We start from the raw sequence: 24,184 nt of genomic DNA, 5'->3' as shown, positions 1-24,184 counted from the left end.
ACCTGTGTGCTGGTTTCAGGCCAGATCCTCTGATATGATAACGCCAAGGAATTTAAAGTTACTGACACTCTCTACCTCCGCTGCTCTAAAGAGTTTTGGCTCATCGACCACTGGCTTTTTCCTCCTGTAGTCGATAATCAGCTCTTCACAACACTGATATTGTTGTGGCATCTTTCAACCAGATTTTTAAAACCCCTCCCATATGCTGATTTGTCACTACTTTGGATTTGCCAGCAACAGTGGTGTTGTTAGCAAACTTAAATATGGCATGCCAGACACAATATGGCATTGTCGTGCAGCATATGGGCTCAGGTCTGTGGGGCTTGAGTGCAGAATCTTAGGGAGGCTTGGAGGCTTAGTGTGGGCAAATATACAAGGTCTCTTGACACTATTCCAAAGCAGTGCAGGGGGCTTCTCCTTTGAATTGTTGATATTGAGTCACTGAAAATAAAAGATTATGGGATATGGCTTTGGGTAATATAGCGCTGTGTTCCCTTAATAATTACACTTGGAAAGGCATCTTGCTGGTTATCAAAGACTTGGTGGCCTGAGACCTTGAAAAGTGCTATTTGAGTGTTGGAAGGTCTGTTCTTCCTTAAATTAGTACTGCATAGATCAGTTGCTGGTGGCTATCTAAATTAAAGGAATCTAAACAGATCTTTGTGATCGATTGATCAGTCTTGGCACAGTCACTCACTGTTAGTGCTACAAGGGTAGTTGAAAGGAATGTCGTTATTCTTCAACTCAGTTATGCTCAAAACTGGTTCCTTACCACACTGTGCATGTCATTGTTTCATTCTGCAGAGAAATATTGCTCTCCCTTAATAAAGGGGACTTTTTTTTTACAGCTGAGTTATCTGCCTTCAGCAGTGCGGAGTCATTGAAATCAAAATCTGTTCACATCGATGATGAATGTTTATAGATTTGTTTTTAGTAACGGGCAATACTTGGATGTGCGAAGGGACATGTAACTGCCTGTTGTTACAGTGTTTAAGTAGAAGTATCCTTTATTTAGAGAGATAGCATGGTAACAGGCCCTTCTGGCCCAGTGAAACCACCCTGCCCAATTACACCATGTGTCCAGTTAAACTTCTCACCCTTTGGGAGCACCTGGAGGAAACTGGAGCACCCGGAGGAAACCTAGGGAGAATGTTTAAATTCCTTACAGTTATCTCGTGCTTACCTAACCTGTCCCTTCATACCTTCCCACTGCCTTGCACTTTCTTCACCACTTCCAGTCTTGGGCTCACCAATTGTTTTCTCATGCTCAGAGACAGGATGTTGTTTGCAGGTAAATAAGCAAACCAGAGGATGAGGAAATATTGACTCCGTCTGTTTCTAGGATGGGTGCTGAGCATTGAGGAAGCATAATCAGTAAGGTTGCAGATGAGAGGAAGATGGCTGGAGTCTTTGACAATGTGGACGGCTATCGTTAGGCCACAGGGTGATGTTGGTGTGTTGGAGGGTATGGACTTACAGTACTGTGCAAAAGTCTTAGACACGTGTAAAAACAAATTCTGTAAAGTGAAGCAACACACATCAAAGTTGCTGGTGAACGCAGCAGGCCAGGCAGCATCTGTAGGAAGAGGTGCAGTCGACGTTTCAGGCCGAGACCCTTCGTCTGTAGAGTGAAGATGCTTTCAAAAATAAAGAAATGCAAAGTTTCTAAATATTAAAAAAAATTACTCCAAGGAGCAGTAAACAGTAAAAAAAACTAAATCAAATCAATACTTGGTGTGACCACCGTTTGCCTTTCAAACTGCATCAGTTCTCTAAGATACACTGTTGTGCAGTTTTGTAAGAAGATCGACTGGTAGGTTGTTTCAGGCATCCTGGAGAACTACTTCTGCAGACTCTAGCTATCTCGTTTGCTTCTGTTTCTCCAGGTAATCCCAGACAGCCTCGATGATGTTGAGATCAGCTCTGTGGAGGCCAGAACATCTGTTGTTGTTTTCCTTGTTCTTCTTTTCACTTGAGCTCGTTCTTTATGACCGTGTCCTGCTGCAGAATGAGGTTGGAACCGATCAGACGCCTCTCTGCTGGTATTGCGCGATGGATGAGAACCTGCTTGTGCTTCACAGCATTGAGGATTCCATTAATTCTGACCAGATCATCAACTTCATTTGCAGATATGCAGCCCCAGATCTGCAGGGAACATCTGCCATGTTTCACTGTTGGCTGCAGACGCTCATTCATGTAGCGTTCTCCAGCTCTTCAATGGTCAAACTGCCTCCTGTCTGAGCCAGAAGTTTAAACTCTGACATGTCGGTCCAGAACACTTGCTGCCATTGTTCGGAACCCTAGTCCTTCTGTTTTGGTATGTAGGTGAGTCTCTTGGCTTTGTTTCCGCTTTGGAGGAATGGCTTTTTGGCAGCAACTTTTCCATGAAGACCACTTTTGACAGGACTTCTCCGGACTGTAGAAGGGTGTACTTGGTTTCCTATGGTTCCATGAGTTCCGAGCTGACTGTAGTGCTGGACGTCTTCTGATTTAGAAGGCACATCAGTTTGATGTATCTCTCGTCTGCTGCACTCAGTTTCTGTAGCCGACCATTGCGTTTCTGGTCCTTAGCCTTGCCCGTTTCTTCAGAAGAGTTTGGACAGCACATCTCGAAACTCCTGTCTGCCGTGAAATTTCTGCTTGGGAGAGCCCTTGCTGATGCAGGAGGACCACCTTGTGTTTTGGTTCTATGCTCAGGCATGCCATGGTGTAAGGATTGATGATTTGAAGGTTAAACTGTCACATCTGCCACACTCTCACCTTTTAGTTTGGTTGTACTTCACCCAGTTTGATTCCATCTACACCTGTTTCTGTTTCAGTTGATCAGTTTAGTTCATTCAACTCATTGTGCCGTTGATCATTAGCATTCTGTTTGTTATCTGTGTTTAATCATGCACTGGGCTATATACCTACAAAGTTAGCAAGTTTTTATTTGAAAAGTGGCATATTATTTAATATGTTACTTTCTTTAAACAAAATACAAACATTCCTCTGTAACACTTACATTTTTTGGAAAATGAATGTTCAAAAATCTAAAATTTGCTCATTTTTACTGACACACTAATGCAGAAGACAAAACATCAACAGCAAAATTTGTATAAAAAATCTAGGATGCCTAAGACTTTTGCACAGTGCTGTAAATCATGATAAAAGTGAGGTGAGTTTGGGAATGCTATTGACAACATACCGCCGTGAATGGGGTGTTCGAGGGAGTACTGAGGAACAGAAGGACCTTATACAAATCTAAAGATCCTTGAAGGTGGCACCACAGGGGGAATAACGTGGTTAAGAAAGCAATTGGAAGACTGGCTTTCATTAGAAGGCATCAAGTAGAAGAGCTGGAAGGTTATACATCAACTTTATAAACCGCTGGTCAGACCTCAGCTGGAATATGGCATGTAGTTCTGGTCACTACAGAGTAGAGTATTGTGGTGGTGCTGGCAACGGTGGAGGGGGAGATTCACCAGGGTGTTACCTGGCAAATCTATCCTGAAGATTAAGAGGAGACATGATTGAGGTACGGTCGCTAGACAAAGTTTGTGAACCCTTTGCAATTACCTGGTTTTCTGCATTAATTACTCATTAAATGTGGTCTGATCTTCATCTAATTTATAATAATAGATGAACACAATCTGCCTAAGCTAATAACACATAAACAATTGTACTTCTTCTCGTCAATACTGAGTACACTATTTAAACAATCACAGTCTAGGTTCAAAAAAAGTATGTGAACTCTGGGGTAATGCCTTCCACAAAAATTATTCAGATTTGGGTGTTCCAATCAAAGAATGCTGAAGGAGGTGAAAAAGACCTGCAGAAATCTCTAGAACTTGCTAAAGTCTCTGTTCATGTGTCCACTATAAGAAAAACACTGAACAGTAATGGTGTTCATGGAAGGATGCCACAGAGGAAACCACTGCTCTCCAAAAAAAACATTGCTGCACGTCTCATGTTTGAAAAAGACCACCTGGTCAAGATGGTGCCTGTGTACAACGTTCCTTTGGTAAACATCTTCTGGATAGATCATGAAACCAGATATTTAACTTCTTTATGGCTTTTGCGTTTGTTTTTTGTCTTGGATATGATTCTGGAACTGCCGGAGCCTGTGCTTTGCAGTTTGGAGATCATTTGGGTTTTTCAGTGCTCTGCGGTCTCCAAGCGGATTCCAGGAGAAAGGCAACGTGTGTGAACCTCATGGTGAGAAAGCTATAGGACGGGGTGCGAGCCAGGGTTTGACTCCATTTTGCCGATTAAAGCTTCCATTGTTCGCTGATTAAAGCGACGAGAAAGATTGAAACATCGAGGCGAATGTGGAAGGTGAGCTGGCTGCCTGTCTTTTGATCACTGGCAGATCGCTTTGCTGCCGGAGAGGGGAGACTGCCTTTTGATCGGTGATGGCATCACTCTGCTACTGGAGACGGGAGACTGCCTTTTGATTGCTGGTGGGATGGCTCTGCTGCTGGAGAGGGGAGACTGCCTTTTGATCACTGGCAGATCACTCTGCTGCTGGAGAGGGGAGACTGCCTTTTGATCGCTGGTGAGATCACTCTGAATCTACTGCTGTGCCTGGAGAATGTTACCCAGGTTTTCTGCATTTTGGATATGGACTTGGACTGCAGACTTTTTTTTCCAGTCTTATAGATATTTTAAATTCTGTGTTTTTCACCCAATCTCTCATTTTTTGTGTGGGGGTGGATTTTGGGGGTTGATCTTGGCTTTGTGGCTATCTGGAGAAGAAGAATTTCAGAGCTGTAAGCTTTGATAATAAATGAACCCTTGAACCTTTGGATGTTCCATAACACTTCTCGGACAATGTTCTGCGGACAGATGAGACAAAAGTTGAACTTTTTGGCAGAAATGCACATTGCTGTGTTTGGAGGAAAAAGGGCAATGCACAACAACACCAAACCTCATCCCAGCTGGTGGAAGGAGCATCATGGTGTAGGGCTGCTTTGCTGCCTCGGGGCCTGGACAGCTTGCAGTTGTTGAGGGAACAATGAATTCAAAAGTATATCAGGACATTCTACAGGAGAACGTCAGGGTAGCGGTCTGTCACCTGAAGCTTAATGGAAGTTGGATAATGCGAGAAGATAATGACCTGAAACACAAGAGTCAATCAACAACAGAATGGTTTAAAAAGAAGACAATGTGTGTTTTGAAATGGTCAAGTCAGAGTCCAGATCTTAACCCAATTGAGATGCTGTGGCCTGGCCTGAAGAGGGCTGCTCATGCAAGGTATCCCAGAAATATTGATGAGCTGAAACAGTTTTCTATGGAGGAATGGTGTAAAATTCCTTTTCGCCATTGTGCAAGTTCGATCAGCAACTACAGGAAATGTTTGGTGGCGGTTATTGCTGCTAAAGGAGGTTCTACGAGTTCACATACTTTTTTCTGGCTTGGACTGTGAATGATTAAGCAACATGTTCAATAAAGACATGAAAAGTGCAATTGTTTGTGTGTTACTAGTTTAGGCAGATTGTGGTTGTCTATTATTGTGACTTGGATGAAGATCAGACCACATTTTACGAGTAATTAATGCAGAAAACCAGGTAATTGCAAAGGGTTCACAAGCTTGTTCTTGCACCTGTATATAAATTGATGAGTGTAGATGGGGTAGACTACAGTAAACTTTTCTCCAAATCAAAGGCAGATGTAACTGACAGACAGAGCAAGAAGAGATTTAGAAGGAATCGATGGGGAACATTTTCCACTCGGTGAGTGAGCACCTGCCTGAGAACGTGGTGCAAACAGAGTTGCTGACAACGTTTAGGTGACGTTGAAACAAGTACTTGAATTGTCTACGTGTGGAAGCCTACAGATCAAATACCAGAATACGGGATCAATATAGTTGGATATCCACTAGTTGAAATGGAAGTAGTAAACTGAACGGCTTGTTTTCATCAAAGTTGCTGGTGAACGCAGCAGGCCAGGCAGCATCTCTAGGAAGAGGTACAGTCGACGTTTTAGGCTGAGACCCTTCGTCAGGACTAACTGAAGGAAGAGCTAGTAAGAGATTTGAGAGGGGGAGGGGAGATCCAAAATGATAGGAGATGACGGGAGGGAGAGGGATGGAGCCAAGAGCTGGACAGGTGATTGGCAAATGGGATATGAGAGGATCATGAGACAGGAGGCCCGGGGAGAAAGATGGGGGGGTGGGGAACCCAGAGGATGAATTTCCAGCATCTGCAAAATTCCTGTTGTTTAGCTTGTTTTCATGTTGTATGACTCTGAGAAATGTGCTGACCATTATGTTGTTTTTATGTGCAGAGATGATATTAACCTCCATCAGCAAGAGCTACAAGACCTCAAGGCCTCCTTAAAGGTGAGAATGTTCAAACATTTCCATCTCGAGCTTCTGTCGCACATCAGTATCTGTTGCCCTGCTCAAGATCTGTTGCCTTGTCTCTGCAGGAAGAGCGCTGGTTCTCGGAAGAGCTGAAGAAGGAACTGGACAAAGTGCAAGGACAGCTGAAGCAAGTAATTCATTTCAGATACCTAGCTGGGTCGGAACTAAAGTGCCCTGATCATATTTATCTCACTTTTCTCATATTGAGCCATGTGGGCAACTGCACTAACAGCTATTTTGGTTCATAATGGGGAACGTGATTAGGAATATGTAGGGGTATGCACGATGATGATGTCGTCATGAGAGGCCAGCGTCAGGCATTTTCATGCCTTACAAGTTGCAGAACGAGAGGCTGTGTGGCGCCCCACTCCTCACATGAATGTTTTATAAAATTTGATAAAAAGCATCCCATATTTTTCCAAATACGTGAAAATAGTGTTCATATTTTCTGTTATTAGTTACGGTGTGGTTGGAATATTGCATTCAGTCTGGACACTTCAGGAATGCTCCTTAAACCCTGAGGGGATGCAGAGGAGGTTTGAGTGAGTGCACCCTGTGGAGACTCTGACTGAGGAGCTAGAAGCCACAAAGGAATTTGATTAAAATAGAGCAAGGCTCTATTAACAGTGGTGGGATTATAAGCAACAAGGCAGCCATTGAATTTTTAGATAATTGACAAAAGTAGGTTATGAGGAGCATTTTGTTTATGCAATTAGTTATAATGACCCAAGATATATTGCCCAAAAAAGGTAAATTCCAAAATAATAATATATAAATAGTTGGAAGTGGAACAATTTCTGCTGGTCTCGTGAAGTGGAACGGTGGGGGGGAGGGTAGAACTCATTGGACGGTGCTTTCAAAGAGCTGTTGCAGGCAGTGAACGGAATGTGCTTTAATGCATGTGAATTTTGCCATGAAAAAAACACAATGCACGAACGTAAAATGGTCAACTGTGCTTTGAGTTTTGGTGATGAGGTTAAATAAAGCAAGCTCCCTGTTCTATTGGACAGCATTTCTCGAATAGCAATGCGCCTAGAAGTGAATGACTTAAATAATTACCGTGCTTAAGTGTGCTGATCTGAGGAAGCCAGGTCCCTTCCACAAAAAGGTGCCTTAATACTTAATGAAAGTTCTCAACCTAGAAATATCGACCATCCATTTCCCCTCACTGCTAGTGCCGGACTGCTGAGTTACCCAGGGCTTTGTGTACCACCCCCAGCCCCTGCACCCACTGTCGTTCCTGTACCACCCCCGGCCCCTGCACCCGCTGTCGTTCCTGTGCCACCCCGGGTCCCTGCACCCACTGCTGTGCGTGTGCCACCCCCGGCCCCTGCACCCACTGTCGTTCCTGTACCACCCCCGGCCCCTGCACCCGCTGTCGTTCCTGTGCCACCCCGGGTCCCTGCACCCACTGTCGTTCCTGTACCACCCCCGGCCCCTGCACCCACTGTCGTTCCTGTACCACCCCGGCCCCTGCACCCACTGTCGTTCCTGTACCACCCCCGGCCCCTGCACCCACTGTCGTTCCTGTACCACCCCGGGTCCCTGCACCCACTGTCGTTCCTGTACCACCCCCGGCCCCTGCACCCGCTGTCGTTCCTGTACCACCCCGGGTCCCTGCACCCACTGTCGTTCCTGTGCCACCCCGGGTCCCTGCACCCACTGTCGTTCCTGTACCACCCCGGGTCCCTGCACCCACTGTCGTTCCTGTACCACCCCGGGTCCCTGCACCCACTGTCGTTCCTGTACCACCCCGGGTCCCTGCACCCACTGTCGTTCCTGTACCACCCCGGGTCCCTGCACCCACTGTCGTTCCTGTACCACCCCCGGCCCCTGCACCCACTGTCGTTCCTGTACCACCCCGGGTCCCTGCACCCACTGTCGTTCCTGTACCACCCCCGGCCCCTGCACCCGCTGTCGTTCCTGTACCACCCCGGGCCCCTGCACCCACTGTCGTTCCTGTACCACCCCGGGTCCCTGCACCCGCTGTCGTTCCTGTACCACCCCGGGTCCCTGCACCCACTGTCGTTCCTGTACCACCCCGGCCCCTGCACCCGCTGTCGTTCCTGTACCACCCCCGGCCCCTGCACCCACTGTCGTTCCTGTACCACCCCGGGTCCCTGTACCCACTGTCGTTCCTGTACCACCCCGGGTCCCTGCACCCACTGTCGTTCCTGTACCACCCCGGGTCCCTGCACCCACTGTCGTTCCTGTACCACCCCGGGTCCCTGCACCCACTGTCGTTCCTGTGCCACCCCGGGTCCCTGCACCCACTGTCGTTCCTGTACCACCCCGGGTCCCTGCACCCACTGTCGTTCCTGTACCACCCCCGGCCCCTGCACCCACTGTCGTTCCTGTACCACCCCGGGTCCCTGCACCCACTGTCGTTCCTGTACCACCCCCGGCCCCTGCACCCGCTGTCGTTCCTGTACCACCCCGGGTCCCTGCACCCACTGCTGTGCGTGTGCCACCCCGGGTCCCTGCACCCACTGTCGTTCCTGTACCACCCCGGGTCCCTGCACCCACTGTCGTTCCTGTACCACCCCGGGTCCCTGCACCCACTGTCGTTCCTGTACCACCCCCGGCCCCTGCACCCACTGTCGTTCCTGTGCCACCCCGGGTCCCTGCACCCACTGTCGTTCCTGTACCACCCCCGGCCCCTGCACCCACTGTCGTTCCTGTACCACCCCGGGTCCCTGCACCCACTGTCGTTCCTGTACCACCCCCGGCCCCTGCACCCACTGTCGTTCCTGTACCACCCCGGGTCCCTGCACCCACTGTCGTTCCTGTACCACCCCGGGTCCCTGCACCCACTGTCGTTCCTGTACCACCCCCGGCCCCTGCACCCACTGTCGTTCCTGTACCACCCCCGGCCCCTGCACCCACTGTCGTTCCTGTACCACCCCCGGCCCCTGCACCCACTGTCGTTCCTGTACCACCCCGGGTCCCTGCACCCACTGTCGTTCCTGTACCACCCCGGGTCCCTGCACCCACTGTCGTTCCTGTACCACCCCGGGTCCCTGCACCCACTGTCGTTCCTGTGCCACCCCCGGCCCCTGCACCCACTGTCGTTCCTGTACCACCCCCGGCCCCTGCACCCACTGTCGTTCCTGTGCCACCCCGGGTCCCTGCACCCACTGTCGTTCCTGTACCACCCCGGGCCCCTGCACCCACTGTCGTTCCTGTACCACCCCGGGCCCCTGCACCCACTGTCGTTCCTGTACCACCCCGGCCCCTGCACCCGCTGTCGTTCCTGTACCACCCCGGGTCCCTGCACCCACTGTCGTTCCTGTACCACCCCGGGTCCCTGCACCCGCTGTCGTTCCTGTACCACCCCCGGGTCCCTGCACCCGCTGTCGTTCCTGTACCACCCCGGGTCCCTGCACCCGCTGTCGTTCCTGTACCACCCCCGGGTCCCTGCACCCGCTGTCGTTCCTGTACCACCCCCGGTCCCTGCACCCGCTGTCGTTCCTGTACCACCCCCGGTCCCTGCACCCGCTGTCGTTCCTGTACCACCCCCGGTCCCTGCACCCACTGTCGTTCCTGTACCACCCCCGGTCCCTGCAGCCACTGTCGTTCCTGTACCACCCCGGGTCCCTGCAGCCACTGTCGTTCCTGTACCACCCCGGGTCCCTGCAGCCACTGTCGTTCCTGTACCACCCCGGGTCCCTGCAGCCACTGTCGTTCCTGTACCACCCCGGGTCCCTGCACCCACTGTCGTTCCTGTACCACCCCCGGCCCCTGCACCCGCTGTCGTTCCTGTGCCACCCCGGGTCCCTGCACCCGCTGTCGTTCCTGTACCACCCCGGGTCCCTGCACCCACTGTCGTTCCTGTACCACCCCGGGTCCCTGCACCCACTGTCGTTCCTGTACCACCCCGGGTCCCTGCACCCGCTGTCGTTTGTGTGCTGCTCCGGGTTCCTGCACCCGCTGTCGTTCCTGTACCACCCCGGGCCCCTGCACCCACTATCGTTCCTGTGCCACCCCGGGTCCTTGCACCCGCTGTTGTTCCTGTGCCACCCCGGGTCCCTGTACCCGCTGTTGCTCGTGTGCCACCCTGGGCCCCAGCACCCGCTGTCGTTCCTGTGCCACCCCGGGCCCCTGCACCCGCTATCGTTCCTGTACCACCCTGGGTCCCTGCACCCGCTGTCGTTCCTGTGCCACCCCGGGCCCCTGCACCCGCTGTCGTTCCTGTACCACCCCGGGCCCCTGCACCCGCTGTCGTTCCTGTACCACCCCGGGTCCCTGCACCCGCTGTCGTTCCTGTGCCACCCCGGGTCCCTGCACCCACTGTCGTTTGTGTGCTGCTCCGGGTTCCTGCACCCGCTGTCGTTCCTGTACCACCCCGGGCCCCTGCACCCGCTATCGTTCCTGTGCCACCCCGGGTCCTTGCACCCGCTGTTGTTCCTGTGCCACCCCGGGTCCCTGTACCCGCTGTTGCTCGTGTGCCACCCTGGGCCCCAGCACCCGCTGTCGTTCCTGTGCCACCCCGGGTCCCTGCACCCACTGTCGTTCCTGTACCACCCCGGGCCCCTGCACCCGCTGTCGTTCCTGTACCACCCCGGGTCCCTGCACCCGCTGTCGTTCCTGTGCCACTCCGGGCCCCTGCACCCGCTGTCGTTCCTGTGCCACCCCGGGTCCCTGCACCCTCTGTGGTTCCTGTACCACCCCGGGTCCCTGCACCCGCTGTCGTTCCTGTGCCGCTCTGGGCCGCTGCACCTGCTGTCGTTCCTGAGCCACCCCGGGTCCCTGCACCCGCTGTCGTTCCTGTGCCACCCCGGGTCCCTGCACCCGCTGTCGTTCCTGAGCCACCCCGGGACCCTGCACCCGCTTGTCGTTCCTGTGCCACCCCGGATCCCTGCACCCGCTGTCGTTCCTGTGCCACCCCGGGTCCCTGCACCTGCTGTTGTTCCTGTGCCACCCCAGTTCCCTGCACCCGCTGTCATTCCTGAGCCACCCCGGGCCCCTGCACCCGCTGTCGTTCCTGTACCACCTCGGGTCCCTGCACCCGCTGTCATTCCTGTGCCACTCCGGGACTCTGCACCCGCTGTCGTTCCTGTACCACCTCGGGTCCCTGCACCCGCTGTCATTCCTGTGCCACTCCGGGACTCTGCACCCGCTGTCGTTCCTGAGCCACCCCGGGTCCCTGCACCCGCTGTCGTTCCTGTGCCACTCTGGGACTCTGCACCCACTGTCATTCCTGTGCCACTCCGGGCCCCTGCACCCGCTGTCGTTCCTGTGCCACCCCGGGACCCTGCACCCACTGTCGTTCCTGTACCACCCCGGGACTCTGCACCCGCTGTCGTTCCTGTGCCAGCCCGGGTCCCTGCACCCGCTGTCGTTCCTGTGCCACGGCACCCTGTTTAAACTGTTCAGGAAGGACTCAAGTTATGCCTTGGCTTGTATTATTTTACAGTTGGCTAGCTTTGGTTTGTTTGTATCTAAAGTTTATTTAGTGACTTTGGCATAGTTCAGTTTCACAGGACTCACGTCTTGTGTTGTCTGGAAGTGGCTTGTTTCCTAACCATGATGATTTGTGGAGGAATAGTTCAAGTTCAAGTGTATTGTCATCTGACTGTACATGTATACAACCAAATGACACAACGTTCCTCTGGACCACGGTGCATCCACAAGGCATATATCACTGATCGCACATAAAACAATGCAGTTCAAAAATGCGTGTAGTATGCAGCACATGTAAACAGTACGGAAAACAGTAAACTCTTAATGATCAGACCTCACTGATGGCAGGGTATTCATCAGTCTCACAGCCTGAGGAAAGAGCTGTTACCCAGTCTGACAGTCCTAGTCCTGATGCTCCTGTACCTCCTTCCTGATGGTAGTGGGTCAAAGAGATCGTGGGATGGGTGGTAGGGATCCTCAACAACGCTTTGGGCCCTTCGTCTACAGCACTTCTGATAAATGTTACAAATCGAGGGGAGGGATCCCCCAGTGATCCTCTCGGAGTCACTGATAGGAAATAAGTATGAAGCTCTGAAAACATTTGGGACGGTATCAGTGTGAACAAGGAGATCCCAGGGAGGGGTTAGAAAGAGCTGTTCCTTACAGTTCTTGGAGCATGGCTGGTAATGTGAGCAACATGTTTCTCCAAGCAAATCTGAAGATTGGTGAAATGAACTGGAACTAACTTCTTTGTGATAGCAGCTTCAGCATTTTCCACTCATACTTCGATTTGCATTATGAACTGAAGTAGATATAAAATTATTCTTTTAAAGATCTGCCATCCAAATGGCAGGAAGTAACCGCATATGGCTAATTGGGAACCCAGCTAAGGCAATTGGATTTATGATCATTGATGACAATTGGTTAATAATTGCGACCCTTGTCCTGATAATTGCGGTATCTCAGTACTTGTGTTTACACAGTGTATGCACGTGAACTGTAATCTTTTTGTACGTTTGTTGGTTAAGGCAACTGTAGAGTGTGGGAGGCCTTTTGATCACTAGAATTGCTTACTTTATTATATGGCAGGAGATATTTGTTCAGTAAATGTATACAAGGGAAGTGTATTTATCTTGATTGTGCAACTGGGTGTGTTTTCTGTTAAAGTTAGTGTTGGGTAAAATCTCAACTGTGGCTAATTTGTGCCACTTTTTGGGCAATATTTGGTTCACCTAGAGTTATTAGTACATGTTTTTTATGGAACCAGAGCTGGCCTTGCTTCTCAAAGTGCTTAATTGATGTCATTAAGTATTTAATATGGTTAAACTCAATTTTTATTTCTTTTTAGGCATCTCAGTCTGGTGGAGCAACGTCCCCTATTCCCCAAGGTAACTTCTCTTTAAAACAAGTCAGTCATCTTGTAAAAGAATGTGGTGACTTCCAGAACAGACTGCAACAGGATTAATTTATTAAACTGTGGGTTCTTGTTCCTCCCATAGAGATTTCACATCTGCAGAGCCAATTAGAAGACTCCCAGCTAGAAAACAAGAAGGTCACACAGATGAAAGATTTGCTCGAGCAGAAAGCTGCCACGTTAGCAGCAGAATTGGTTGGTAAGTATGGATTCCCTGTCTCTGAAGATAAATGAATTATCAGAGAATTTTATTTTTACTTTGGGACCTCTCAGTTCTTTGGTTATTAAAGACCTTTTGAAATGCTGACCTTTTAATTTATTCTAAGATCAATCTAACCCTTCCCTTATACATAACCCTCCACTTTTCTATCTTTAATGTGCCTGTATAAGAGTATTCAAAATTGTTTAATTCAAGATGTTCCATATACTCTCCACTCTAAAGAATTTAGCTCTGACATCCCCCTCTATACTTTCCAATCATCAGCTTAAAATTGTGTTCCTTTGTAATAGCCATTTCTGTCCTTGGAAAAATGTCTCTATCTATCCACATATGTCCCTTGCACATCTCTACCAAGTCACCTCTTATTCTCCTTCGCTCTGAATAGAAAAGCCCTAGCTTGCTCAACCTATCTTCATAAGGCAGGCAGCATCCTGGTAAATTTCCTGTTAGTTTACATCTCTCTTGTTAGTTAAGAGACAAATATTGTCCGTGTCATCAAAAGCAGGAACTCTCCTTACTTTTCTTCAAATGGTGCCTTTAGACCTTTTAATCCACCTAAAAAAGACAGTGGGAGCCATTACCGTCTGGTTTGGTGGTTGCAGCCTCCTTTCACAATGTACAAAAACTACAGCGTACTGTCAGGTCAGCAGAACAGGTGCACTGGCTGCAGTTTACCATCACCGCAGGACCTGTGTGTGTCCAGGACAAAGAAATGGGCAGGGAAAGTCATCGCGGACTCTATGCACCTTGCAAACTGCCTTTTCCAAAAGCTCCCTCTGGAAAGTGTTACAGGGCCTAACAAAGCAAAACCTTCATGCCATCTTAAAAGGTTCTTCCCCAGGTGGTTAATCTGAACAACCATTCCAGTCAGCTCTCTGTCTTCATGCACATTTTACTCCATATTCCATACCACCATTCAGGGCCCCAGACAGTCCTTCCAGGTGAGGTGACACTTCACCTGTGAGTCAGCTGGTGTGATATACTGCGTCCGGTGCTCCCGGTGCGGCCTTCTGTATATTGGCAAGACCCGACGCAGACTGGGAGACCGTTTCACTGAACACCTATGCTCTGTCCGCCAGAGAAAGCAGGATCTCCCAGTGGCCACACATTTTAATTCCACATCCCATTCCCATTCTGATATGTCTATCCTTGGCCTCCTCTACTGTAAAGATGAAGCCACACTCAGGTTGGAGGAACAACACCTTATATTCCACTTGGGCAGCCTCCAACCTGATGGCATGAACATTGACTTCTCAAATTTCTGTTAATGCCCCTCCTCCCCTTCTTACCCCATCCCTTATTTATTTATTTATTATTTTTTCCCCTTTTTTTTTTCTCTCTCTGCCCCTCTCACAATAACTCCTTGCCTGCTCTCCATCTTCCTCTGGGCTCCACTCCCCCTTTCTTTCTCCCTAGCCCTCCTGTCCCATGATCATCTCCCTTCTCCAGCCTGGTATCCCTTTTGCCAATCAACTTTCCAGCTCTTAGCTCCATCCACCCCCCCCCCCCCCGTCTTCTCCTATCATTTTGGATCTCCCCCTCCCCCTCCCACTTTCAAATCTCTTACTATCTCCTCTTTCAGTTAGTCCTGACGAAGGGTCTCGGCCCGAAACATCGACTGTACCTCTTCCTATAGATGCTACCTGGCCTGCTGCGTTCACCAGCATTTTTTGTGCGTGTTGCTTGAATTTCCAGCATAGGCAGATTTCCTCGTGTTTCCTTTCTGTTTGTTTTTTTATATAATTACGTATTATAATTGTAGAATTTTTTTTTGTTACATGTTGCGCCAATAAGCCACAGCTAATTGCTAAGTTGTAAATGTATATATCACATAAAGATGATCCTTGATCCTTTAACGTTTCGCCTGAAGGACTCTGCTTGTGAGAGCATAACACACCTAGTACTGTTTAAATATCTAGGGAATGGAACCATGGGCGTTGACTCAAGGGTGAGAATGTTGAGCTGAAATATAAATATATAATTTCTTCTGAAAACAGCCAATCATTTTAAATGGGTTAATATTCATAAATTCTCAACAGATGTAAAAGCAAAATTTGATGATGAGAGAAGCCACAGGGACCTTGCAGAAATGAATCTGAAATCTTTAACAGAAGAGCTGGGAAAGGAGAGGGCTGTGGTTGAAGAGCTCCGCAGTGAACTGGTATGCAAGCTTCTTCTCACAATTATTATATTTCAGCAATGAAATAAGCCTTGAGGATTTATCCGTACCTACCATGTGTTTGCTCTGCTCCCTCTGAGAGTTAATCAAGTTAAGCCCAAGACTGACTTTTTCATGGTTTTGAGCTTCTTGATGTCGCTAGCTTCTCCCACCTGGTGTACGTCACCCAGATTAATAAAACTTTATTCTGTCTTTCCTATCTTTCGCAGGGAAAGATATAAGATAAAGCTAAATTAACCCCAGATGACTGAGGGAAATGGAGAGCAAAATCTGAAATTGGTTAAGGACAGCAAACAGAGATCTTTAGTAAAGAAGCAACACACACACAAAATACTGGAGGAACTCAACAACTCGAGCATCATCTATGGAGGGAAATGGACAGTCAAAGTTTTGGGCTGAGACCCTTCATCAGACTGGGAAGGAAGAGGGCAGAAGCCACGGTAAAAGGTAGGGGAGGGGGAGTAGCATGGACTGGCAGGTGATAGGTAAATCCCGGTGAGAAAGGAGAAGGTACATAGGTGAGTGTATGGGGGGGCAGGGAGGGATTAAAAAGGGATGATGTGAAAAGCTGGGAGACGATAGGTAGAAGAGGCAAAGGGCTGAAGAAGCCAGAATCTTATAGGTAAGGCCAGTGGACCATGGAATGAAGGGATGTAGATGGGGAAGCAGAAGGAGAAGGTGAGGGTGATAAGTAGGCTGTGAGGGCAGGGAGAGGAAAGAGGACGGGATGGGGGGGCACAAGGAAGAGGTAAGCAATGAATCTTGGGACAGTAAAAGGAAATCGCATTCTCAGGGATATGTTTGATCTGCTCCTCTGAGTAGATCTACAGTCAGTGACGACTTTTATTAGGTGTACCTTCTTGTTAATGCAAGCACCTAATCAGCCAATCGCGTGGCAGCAACTCAATGCGTAAAAGCATGCAGACATGGTCAAGAGGTTCAGTTGTTGTTCAGACCAAACATCGGAATAGGGAAGAAATGTGACCTAAGTGACTTTGACCGTGGAATAATCGTTGGTGCCAGATGGTTTGAGTACCTCAGAAACTGCTGATCTCCAGGGATTTTCACAAGTTTACAGAGAGTGATTGAAAAAACAAAAACATCCAGTGAGTGGCAGCTCTGAGAGAGGTCAGAGGAGAATGAATGGCCGGTCTGGTTCAAGCTGACAAGTAGGCGACAGTAACTCATTGTACAGGTGGAGTGCAGGGGAATGAACAACACATCGTACCCTGAAGTGGATGGGCTTCAGCAGCTGGAGCCCATGAACACACACTCGGTGCACACAGGGGGTAAATCGCTGCGGGAACACACGAGAAGGGGTTCTCTGCCAGCTTTTTGAGTGAACTATTCAGCCGTTCAATGCCCTGCATTCCAATTCAGATTTCAGGAGCAGTGGTTAGGTAGTTCCAGCACAGAATAAATAACTTTGATTGTGAATTCCCAAGTCACCAATGGCAAGTTGAAACTGATTTCAACAGTCCCGATAATATACGGCATGTCTTTGGAAAATGATACCACACGCATTGCATTGCTTTGGAGTATGACCAACATTCATTATCTGTCTCCAGTGGAAAGGAACAGAAACAGAGAAAGTGAATGACTCATTGCGGTCATTCAGCCCATCATATATATACTGATCAAGAAGGGAGCTCCTTGCCCAATTAACACCTTCCAGCAGTGGTACTGGAGCCCAGCATGTCACAGTCCTTCAATTTCATATTCAGATTTTTTTTTAATGTGACAAGGTTTTCTGTCTCTGCCACTCTTAAGCAGTGATTTCTAGACTACAGCCACCATTTGGGTAAAATCATCTTCTCTTAGCTCCCCTTTAAACCATCTACTAAATATTTTATATCTCCGACCCCTTGTTTTTGACCGCCTCAGCTAAGTGAAGTTGGTCGTTATTAATTCATTGTAGGCACCTGATGTTATTCACTCTCAATCATTCCACCTCGACCTCCACTGTTGAAAACCGGTTCCCAACTTTTTAACGCTTTAGATGAATACCCTTCAGCAAGGGGTCCAGGAACTCCAGTTTTGGAATCCCTGGTTTAAAACAAAGCCCTAACTTGCCCACTCTTTCCTCATTGTGATGCTTTTCTGGGCTAAGCTATGCCTTACTAAATCCCTGGATCCTCTCCAGTGCCATCAATACTTTCCTGTGATGTGCTGAACCAGAGCTGGCAGCCCGAGTTTTAGTATAACCCACCTGCTCTTGTGGGTGTTAACAATGGAAGGTATTCCATGTGACTTACAGATCACCTCAGAAACTTGTCCTGTTACCTTCCAGGTCTCTGCAAGTGTGGTTCAAACTTTTAATGTTCCTCCACACCACTCAATGTCCTTCTATTCCCATATATTCCCTTGCCTTGTTGAGCCTCCCCAAATGCATGGAGCCCATTTGCTACTTCTCTTCCTGATGTATCAGACCATCAATATCTTCCAAATGTTTCCTCCACTTGACCAGACTATATATCAGCTGCTTGGCTCTTGCTTTAAAGTCTAAATCACTCAGATATGTAAAAAAAAAAGTGTAAGCAAAGGACAGAGTACTGAGCATTGTAGAGCATCGTGATCAAAAATCTCCTAGTGATCATAACTGGTCAGTCATTACCTCTGCTTCCTGCCGATGCAGCAATTTTGGGTCTACTCACCCACTCCCCTTGATTCCCAAACAGCTTATCTTTATCCTGTGACTGAGTGGCTTGCTGCACCGCTTCAGAAGGCAGGTTAGAGTTAATTTTGTAGCTCTGTGTCTGCAGTCGTGTGGGCAGACTGGGTGAAGAGGGCTGGTCTCCTCTTCTGAAGAAGACCATAAGACAGGAGCAGAATTGGGCCATTCGGCCCGTCCAGTCTGCGCTGCCATTCAAGCATGGCTGATTTATTTTCCCTCTCAACCCATTCTCCTGCCTTCTCTCCATAACCTTTGACGCCTATACTAATTAAGAACACACCAACCTGCACTTTTAAGTACACCCAATGATGATATGTCCTCCACAGCCAATAAATTCCACAGATTCACCACCATCTGGCTAAAGAAATTCTTCATCTCTGTTCTAAAGGGACATCCTTGCAATCTGAAGATGTGCCCTCTGGCCCTAGACCCTCCCGCTATTGGAAACATCTTCTCCACATCCACACTAACTAGGCCTTTCAACGTTTGGTAGGTTTCAATGAAATTGCTCCTCATCAGCATATCAAATGATGTACTGAATTTAAGTTACTAGTTGGTTATTTTAGTCGAGTGCCACTACTGAAACTAGACAGAGGTACATTGGATCTGTAACGCTCCAGAACATGAGCTGGTGGACTCATAGGATTCATTCTTTGCCTCAACGGAGCTAGTTCTGAATCCGGATTCCTGTTTGTATGGTTGAAAGAGGCAATCGAGTCGTCACTACTCCTAGTTCTAACTGGATCGGAAGCCTAATTGCTATTTTGTCATTGCAGCTTCAGAGGCCTGGAATGGAGGATGTGCTGGTGCTGAAGAAGGAGCTGGTACAAGTTCAGACGCTGATGGATCAGATGAGCCTGGAGCAGGAGAAGCGGTCTGATAAACTGAAAGATGAAAATGAGCAGCTGAAAGTGGAGGTTCGGGCATCAGAGGTAAGATCGTGGGCATTCCCATCTGGCCAGGTTTCCTGATTCAGTACGGTCCAATGACAAATCCTCTAAAAGCTTAAGGAGGCTGCTTTAAATACTAACATTTAATTGGTTATTTGAAATATAAGCATCTGAACAGGCTGATGGAACCCTATTGCCAGGGTGAAGAAATTCAGCCCTTCAGGCTTGTTCCAGCTCATTGAGGGGGTTATCCCATAAATCTCATTCCCTTGATTTTTCCCTGTGGGTTGGCAGTTACTTTTGGACCATCTTTCAGTCAGTAAGCTGGGAATCTTGCAGATAAACATTAATTCTTTTGCTTCTCCATCAGGCCTAATGAACATGCTGAGTCTGCGTGCGTGCGTGCGTGTGTGTGTGTGTGTGTGTGTGTGTGTTCGTTCGTTCAATGTGAATGCGGCACTTTTGATCCTATGTGTCAGGCAGGAATCCTCTGTGATTGGGCACCTTGTCTGATGTTGTTTGCTGTTGATTTGAACACTTTTCATATGTTTTTATTGGCAAAGGGAGCTATTTGGCCCATCCAATCTGTGCTGGCTCTGAACATTCCCATCAGTCCCATTTCTGTGCAACCGATTCTCTCTCATATTGCATGTCAGTCGTTGCCCCTTTCCTTCCACTGGGGGAAAAGTACAGCCGATAAGCTTATTGGTATATCTTTGAGGAGAACACGTGAACTCTACACAGACAGCACCAAATGAGCCTGGCCCGTTGGAGCTCCCCACTAGCACTGTTAGCCACTGAAATGAAAGCGTGCAGCTGACAGCAGGAAAACATAGAACATGGAATATTACAGCACAGACAGATGTTGTCCGACCTTTTAACCTACTCTGAGATCAATCTAACCCTTCCCGCCTACAGAGCCCTCCAGTTTTCTATCATTCTTGTATCTTTCTAAATTTAGTTTCTTAAATGTCCCTCAGGTAGCTGCCTCCTCCACCATCCCTGGCAGTGTGTTCCACACACTCACCGCTTACCTTTGACTTCCCCTCTATATTTTCCTCCAATCACTTTGAAATGATGCCATTTCCACCCTGGGAAAGAATCTCTGGCTATCCACTTGATCTGTGCTTCTGTCTTGTACATCTCCATCGAGGTCACTGCTCATCCTCCTCCTCGCTTAAGAGAAAAGCCCTGCTCGCTCACCTTTCCCCTTAAAATGTGCTCTCTAATCCAGACAGCAGCTGGCAAGTCTCCTCGGCACCCTCTCTAAAACTCCTACGCTTCCTATGATGAGGCATCCAGAACCGAACACAAAATTCCAAATGTGGTCTAACCAGAGTCCTATGGAGCTGCAGCATTACCTTGTGGCTCCTGAACTCAATCCTCTGACTAATGAAGGCCAACACACCATACGCCTTCTTAAATAGCCTATCAACTTGTGCAGCTGCTTTGAGGGCCTATGGATGTGAACCCCAAGATCCTCTGTCTCTCCACTGTATTGAAGATGCAAAACCAGCACTGAACTTGATCTCATATCTTCCTCAGTGAGAGGGTCAGATTACATTTGCCCCCAGCACGTTGGGCAATGGATCATTGCCCTGGTGTTGTTGCCCCTCCTCCTGCCTGACACATTGCCTCAGTTGCTTCCAGTTTCCATTGTTCACATCGAACTAACTGAAGGGGTTAATTACTGAAGCTTTAACCCGGTAACTGTGTTTGTGAAGTGACGTTTAATTTCTTTCCATCTTCCATGCTGCCATCCTTCACTTTGTTTTCCTTATTGCTTCCCATCTGGAGAAACTTGAATCTGAGGTAAATCTTGCAATCCTTCTCTCGAGCAATGCCTTGTGTGGCACTCAAAAACCCTGCGGCAATTTGTCTAAAGTTTAGTAACTTCCAGATGCTGTGCTTCTCCACAGTTAGCTTATCTGTTGAAACTTTGTTTAAAATGTTAGCCATTTAGTCCAAGAGGTGGGGTATTCTGTTATTTGTTGGAGGCAATGACTGTTGTTGAGCAATGGGATCCTTTTAAATAAGAGTAAGTTAGTGTCTATGCTGTTCTCAGATACCTATTTCTCCAAGTGTGTACCCCTACATATGGCCTCTTAAAAGCGGGTGACTTCATCTCCTGATGTCAGAAAGTTTGATGTACAGTGAGTTATTTTATTTTAGATACAACGCAGTAACAGGCCCTTGCGGCCCAGCGAGCCCATGCCGCCCAGTTACCCCCATCTGACCAATTAACCCACTGATCTCTACATCTTTGGGAGGTGGGAGGAAGCCGAGGCACCTGGGTCAGGGGGAGAATGTACAGAAAGCTTACAGGCAGCAGCAGAATTGAACCCGGGACGTTGGCGCGGTAATGGTGTTACGCTAACCTCTGCACCCCCACTGTGCCACCCCCAATAGATGCAAAGGTTGTGACGATAGATCTGAGGGCACACTGGTGCCTGGTCAAAGATTTAGGTCTAAAGCCTGGATTCTTATTATTAAAATCTTCTGTTTAATTTTCAAAGCACCGAGGGTCGTATCTTAGGTAAAGAATAATTGCCAAAGTTAAGCAATGTAAGTATTTAGTTAGTAGCTGGGATTAGAGCTGGTACTCCTGTTGCTGTGTTCAGATGAATTGATTGACAGTAACCGCTCCAGACACCCAGCTCTCAGATCAATCAGAGGGAAGTAAACTTGGAGCAGAGTGCCCAAGTACCATAGTGATGCAGAAGCATTGCTATGTACTTTGAAGCTTTTCTTTTTTGCAAACGTTTTGATAAGGAAAGCTAGACAGCAAAATGTTCAGTTCCCTCAATCCTGTTCTACCTTTCAGTTGGATTATAACAGAACCATCCTTCAATTCTGTCTGCCCATTTAGTTTCCATATCCCTTAATTGTCTTGAGTCTAACAATCATTTGTTAGGTTTGAAAGGTCTAGGTAACTTGTAGCTTTTAAAACCTTTGTTGGAATAGAATTCACTGTTTCAACGTCGAAATAAATTTCTTATCTAAATATGTACTGTATATGTCAACATGACATACGTGTACCATGACCTTTTAGGTTATTTAACATTCAAAGCTCTAAAGTTCAAAGTAAATTTGATATCAAACTGTGTATATGTCACTGTATGAGATTCATTTTTGTTCATGCATTTACAGTAAAAAAAGAAATACAGTAGAATTTATGAAAATATGCATAAACAAAGACAGACAAACAACCAATGTGCAAAACAAGACAAATAGTGCAAATTAAAATAAAATAAATAATACTGAGATTATGAATTTGAGTAGTCATTAAAAATCAGTCTGTGGACTCACTAGGACATTTCCTGGTTTGGGAGACTTTAGTTACGGGGAGAGATTGGATAGACTGTACTTGTTTTCCCGGGAGCGACAGAGGCAGAGGGTGATCTGATAGAGGTGTATAAAATTGTAAGAGGTATTGATAGGATGGATAGTCAGAATTTCCCTCCCCCTGGTGGTAGGGGAGTCAAAAACAAGAGGGCAGAGATTTAAAAGTAGGGAAGAAGTTATCGGGGAGCCTGACATTATTAGAATCGGGCAGCAGGCAGTCTAAACAGGTTGAATGGTATGTGTGTGCTTCATTTAAGAAAAATGTAATTTTCCGATTTGTCCATATTTGAACATTGTTTCTCTCTCCAGTTTGCAAAAGTCAGGGCTGTAAGTCACGCTTGTTTTTGGGTTTAAGGTCTCCGTGGGGGAGCTGAAGGCAGAGCTTGCCAGAGTTGTTCGGGAAAACTCGAGCCGTTGTGAGGAGGTTCAGAGGATCCAGGAGGAATGTGTCACAGTGAAGCAGCAGAACCAGGTTTGTGAAGCCCCGACTGTAGAAACTGGCACTTGTTACTTGGACAGTGGAGACACCAGGGATGGCAGATGCTGGAATCTGGAACAACACCTGAGATGATGCAGAAACTCAGTGTGTCAGCAAGCATCTATGGAAGCAAATGGAGGTTTCAATGTTTTGGGTCGAGACCTTTCGTCTCTACTCTCGTCCAGTCCAAGTTATGAGCTTCCACCGCTGTCCTCTGTCCATTTCCTTCTGCAGATGCGGCCTGACCCACTGAGTTTCCCCAGTGATGCTTTTGCTTGAAAACCTGGTCGTCAACGAGCACTTGGATAATATTCAATTCAATTCAAGCTTAGCTGTCATTCACGTACATGAATACAGCCAAAGGAACAGTGTTACTCCGGGGTCAGGCAGCACAAACCACGCATAGCACATACAACATAGCAAGCACATAACGATGTTAGTAAGATGCGGCCATGCACAAAAAATATTCCAGACCCGAGTGAACACTGGGAGAGTGTGTGGAGGGTGGGGGCGGGTGGCAGCACCAAGTCCAGCCTGGATACTGCACCGACGCCTCTCTTCGGTGGCTGTAAACAGGCTTGAGGCCCTGTCCGTTCTACCACCAGCACGCAGCACCCCCATCTTAATAAATACAACTTATGACATAGAAGCTAGAGTACAGCAGATTCAGATTTGGATTTATTTATCAAACGTGCATTAAAACACACAGTGAACTGCCTCGTTTGCATTAATAACCAACATTTGCGCTAACCCATGAGGATATGCTGGGGGCAGCCCACAGGTGTCTTCTCACGTACCAGCATCAGCATAGCTTGCCCACCATGCTTGGCAGAATAACACATCGTTGACAAATCATAGCAGCAAAGCAAGCCCTGTTCCTCCCTCCCACCCATCCACGAACACATACCGTCCCCTAACCCCGGGACAGACAGCCTCTGGCCTCCAGCCTCCAGGACTCGTAGTTTGGCAGATATGGGCCTTTGACTTCCCCAGCGGATTTGCAGAGATTCGTAGACTTGGGGTTCCAGCCTATCAACTCTTCACCACCTTAGGATTGTGATTGATCGATACCTCAGTGTCACTGTCCTGCACTCACCCTGTGATTCACATAATATCCAAATATCTATCACTCCTGGGTTTGTAGCTTTTGTTTTTGAGACGATGTTGGTGACCATTTTCCTCAGCCTGAGGGTGTTGATATGGGATGGACAGGCCAGATTGTGTTTCTGGGCATC

The 24,184-nt window shown here is 48.0% G+C and overlaps 1 protein-coding gene across 2 annotated transcripts in view; it reads left to right on the top strand.

Annotated features, from left to right (window-relative positions):
- The window catches only part of eea1 (early endosome antigen 1), a 135,798-nt gene that overhangs the window by 30,905 nt on the left and 80,709 nt on the right, over positions 1 to 24,184 (top strand). For both annotated transcript variants that reach the window (XM_072241646.1, XM_072241645.1), the window contains 7 exons: positions 6,268 to 6,322; positions 6,412 to 6,477; positions 13,098 to 13,137; positions 13,249 to 13,362; positions 15,423 to 15,544; positions 19,013 to 19,168; positions 22,827 to 22,943. In XM_072241646.1, the coding sequence (XP_072097747.1) occupies positions 6,268 to 6,322; positions 6,412 to 6,477; positions 13,098 to 13,137; positions 13,249 to 13,362; positions 15,423 to 15,544; positions 19,013 to 19,168; positions 22,827 to 22,943 (670 nt within the window). The remainder of the gene's footprint in view (positions 1 to 6,267; positions 6,323 to 6,411; positions 6,478 to 13,097; positions 13,138 to 13,248; positions 13,363 to 15,422; positions 15,545 to 19,012; positions 19,169 to 22,826; positions 22,944 to 24,184) is intronic.

This window comes from Mobula birostris, chromosome 23 (assembly GCF_030028105.1).
Source record: "Mobula birostris isolate sMobBir1 chromosome 23, sMobBir1.hap1, whole genome shotgun sequence".
NCBI lineage: Eukaryota > Metazoa > Chordata > Chondrichthyes > Myliobatiformes > Myliobatidae > Mobula > Mobula birostris.
Note: the sequence above shows the minus strand (reverse complement) of the source record. Positions and strands in the feature narration are given on the sequence as shown.